General features: G+C 40.6%; 1 protein-coding gene across 1 annotated transcript in view; it reads left to right on the forward strand.

Annotated features, from left to right (window-relative positions):
* Positions 1 to 3,545, forward strand: part of gdap2 (ganglioside induced differentiation associated protein 2) — a 48,697-nt gene that overhangs the window by 14,141 nt on the left and 31,011 nt on the right. Inside the window, exons 6-7 of the mRNA XM_017309027.1 lie at positions 133 to 209; positions 1,394 to 1,553. Of these exons, the coding sequence (XP_017164516.1) occupies positions 133 to 209; positions 1,394 to 1,553 (237 nt within the window). The remainder of the gene's footprint in view (positions 1 to 132; positions 210 to 1,393; positions 1,554 to 3,545) is intronic.

Raw genomic sequence — 3,545 nt, forward strand, 5'->3', positions numbered from 1 at the left:
TTTTTAATGACGGCGAACTTCAACGAATGTTAAGTTTTAAATGCGGGAGCTTCGTTTGGTGTGTCGATCTCATTAATACCTCCAGTTACAGCCGTGTGTTTTTTTTTTTTTTTTGGTTTGCTGTGTTTACAGGAACAGTGCGCCGGTTCCTGGAGAACCATGGAAACGGCATCGACACGGTGGTGTTCGCCGTGTCAGACACAGAGGAGGTCTGTATGACACCGATACGCAGCAACACTACAGAATTATCCACAAATACTAGAAGAAAGTACATTCAAGCAAAATCTGTGTTAGAATTTGTGTTTGGTCTAAATGTTCAGACACGGTGTSAGCATGTTGGAGTGACACTGTAAATTATTGTTCATCATTTTTGTTTTGGTTGAGGCATTGCTGTTGTTTTTTTGGACAATTGTTCCTTCCATTTTTGGATGCTGTGCAGATGGTGGGATTTTTGCTTCTTCTTTACCTTTGGACTTTTGTTACGATGCGTTTCTGTATCAACAAGGTTTTGTTTTTACAACTCGGAGCAGCAAAWGCATATCAAAAGCTGAAATGATRCTTGAACTTTGACCCCAAATCCAGGTAGAGTTGACAAAGGAGGAAGTTTAAACCATCTCTTCCGTTCRTCATATCCTCAACTCCAACATCTCTCTGCTTGGTTTCTTAACCACACAGCCAGAGAGGAGCGGCAAAAGCAAATGAGCTGGATTAGCAGTTCAAGTGACGGAGTCATCCAGGACAGTGTTTTTCAAAGTGGTCGCTCAGAGAACTGGAGGGAAGTTGAGAAAAATAATAATGTTTTCCAGTCATTATTATAAAATATTATAAAATACTCCTCAAGCTAGCGTAGCAAGCGCAAAATGGAAAAGTTTCTGATGAGGTTAAGATTCAGTCCAACTGCTAGTTATGGCTGCCTGGAATCAGAAGGTATGAGGCAAAATCTATGCTAAACAAATGTGATAATTGTTGAATGAAGGTGAGAAAAGCTCAGAAAGTTATTCTGTAGGGTTGTCTTCTACATACTACTGTGTGATATTGTTTGTAAATTGAGCAGTTTGCAGGTCATAACAGTCTTCAGTCAGAGGYGCTTCAGATTTGATGTGAGACTGACTGCTACTGGATCTCCTTCCAGTCCACAGCATCACCATCTATRTTAACTCTCTGAAAATACTTTGATTACAAGAGTTACATTTAATTACCCTTTTGGGATAAATCAAGTATTTTTGAATTGAATTGAAGCACTTTGTTAGAATCATCTTTTTTCTACAGGTGGTGAATAACGTTATAGATGATTTTAYGAAAAACTCTTAACAGTTCTCTTTAAAATGTCTGTAAATACCTGAAAAAAACAAAAAACACTGAGATGAATGTGTGTGTGTGTGTGTGTTTTTAGTCTGTGTACAAGAAGCTTCTCTCGCTGTACTACCCTCGCTCTGAGGAAGAGGAGAGGCGCTGCCTTCCTCTCATCCCGGCTGACATTGGCAACTCGGAGGGCGAGCCCGTGGTTCCAGAGAGACAGATCCGCATCGCAGAAAAACCAGGCAGCCTGGAAGGTACGTCCTCCCATCGTTGGAGCCGAACAATCCGTTTGGAAAGGGGAAAAAAAATAATCTTGTTGTTTTTCAGGCGGTCGGTATCAAGTTTGTTGAAACGGAATCAGATCAAACATTCGTTCCTTNATAAAAATTGGTTTCAAATTAAAAGTCGTTTCTGGATCAAAAACTTTCAGAATCAAAAATCGTTGTAATCAAATCGTGACCCTAAATATCCGAATCGAATCGCTAGACACTGAAAGATTCACATTTAAATTTTTCACATTTTGTCATATAAGATTTTTTTAAATGAATTTATTGGTATTGTATAAGAATACAATACCAATATTGTATTGGTATTGTACCAATACAATATTGGTACAATATTTTATGGTAAAATATACTCATACTGATCTCATACTAAGAGATCAGTATGAGATGGAAGAAAATGGAAGCATAGTTTTCAAAATAAATCARCAATAAAATGTACAGAGTTTTCTAGGTGTTTCTTTGATGACAAATTGTAAGGAGATATTTTAACACAGCTGTTGTCATGGCCTGATTAATCTTGGAGACGAACAATAGACACGTTATCAGTCCTGTGAGCACTTTGGTCACGATTGGGCTTTTTTCACCCTGGCGTTATTGTTTAACCATTTCAGTCCAGGCCTTTGTGATTGGACACAGTGAATCAGAAATCCTCAGAGGAGGCTGATGGGATCAGAGACATGTTACTAACAGATTGGACTTGTTTCTAAACCACATTGCAAACGCAGATAACAGGAGGATCTGTGTTGTAAACATGTCGCTGTTAATGCTTAATATTAGTGTGGTTTTAAAAGTATTGTATCATTTTTCCTGCAGTTCTCTGTGACATGCTGAGTATAAACTGCTGGACRAAATCGTTTTTGCACCACGCACCTAGCAGATGTTTCAAAGTCAGTTCCAGCTTTTTAAATCTCTGACAGGAAGATGCAGAGTTTCGCAATCATTTGTAGCACTGCTCCAAAAACATTTCGGTCTTCCTGCCATGAGCGGTCGCAGGGCTGATGTCACACTGTGTGTGAGAGAGGGAGCACTATAAACATGACTTCCTCTTTTAAAAGCAAAAGCAAGGTGGTAACAGTCAGGGCTGAGCGGCATGGATTTTAAAATTTGATCATATTTTGTGGTMTTTTTTTTAATTGTGATAGTAAAAGTGACAATTAACTGCTGACGACTTCTTTTCAGTCCTGTTCTGGCTGCATGTCACAGCAAACTCAGCCCCATAAACAAAAATACTCCTCTTAAAAAATCTAAAAATGAAAAGTTTATTCAGGATACTTGTTACATAAGGAACTGATATTGTTTTTGCTAAATTCGTAATGTTGCATGAAATAAGTCTAAAGACTTTAAGGACGACCGCATCACGTCCCCGCAGCCTGACCGCCTGCAGCAGCTTCTCTGTAGGAGCCTTGTTGTTGCTGCGGCCCCCAGCAGGAGGAGGCACATTCCTGCTCCAGTAACATGACCAGAGCTCAGCAACCAGCGGCCCGCGGGCGCTGGCACCTTTTAGCTTGTGACCGCTTAAAACGAGCTTATGTGTGGCGGCTCTTTGTGAGGTCAGCAGGACGGATTCCTTCTGCTGCTTACTCCGACCGTTTAGAGAACCAGAGTGTGATTAGGAAACTGCAACATTTACACAAACGCTTAATCTCCACTGCTGCATTTGCAGAGTCTGTCAGATCAATAAGTTTTCTCTGTACGTTTGATTTACAGAGTAAATGGTTAAATGAGAAATAGTCTGTCTGACAAACTGTGTAGACTAGCGGTTCTCAACGTGGGCGGTACCGCCCCCCCAGAGGGCGTTCAGAGGACGGCAGGGGGCGCTGGTGGACATTTTTGCAAAAGGGGGGCGCTGGGATGCCTTTGGGGGGCGTTTGGTCAAAGGTAAACTTTACACCTTAAATGCACAACAATACCAGTTTAGACTTTGAGCAACTTGTTAAAACTGTATTGTGTAACATTAAACCA

This window comes from Poecilia reticulata, linkage group LG2, assembly GCF_000633615.1.
Source record: "Poecilia reticulata strain Guanapo linkage group LG2, Guppy_female_1.0+MT, whole genome shotgun sequence".
NCBI lineage: Eukaryota > Metazoa > Chordata > Actinopteri > Cyprinodontiformes > Poeciliidae > Poecilia > Poecilia reticulata.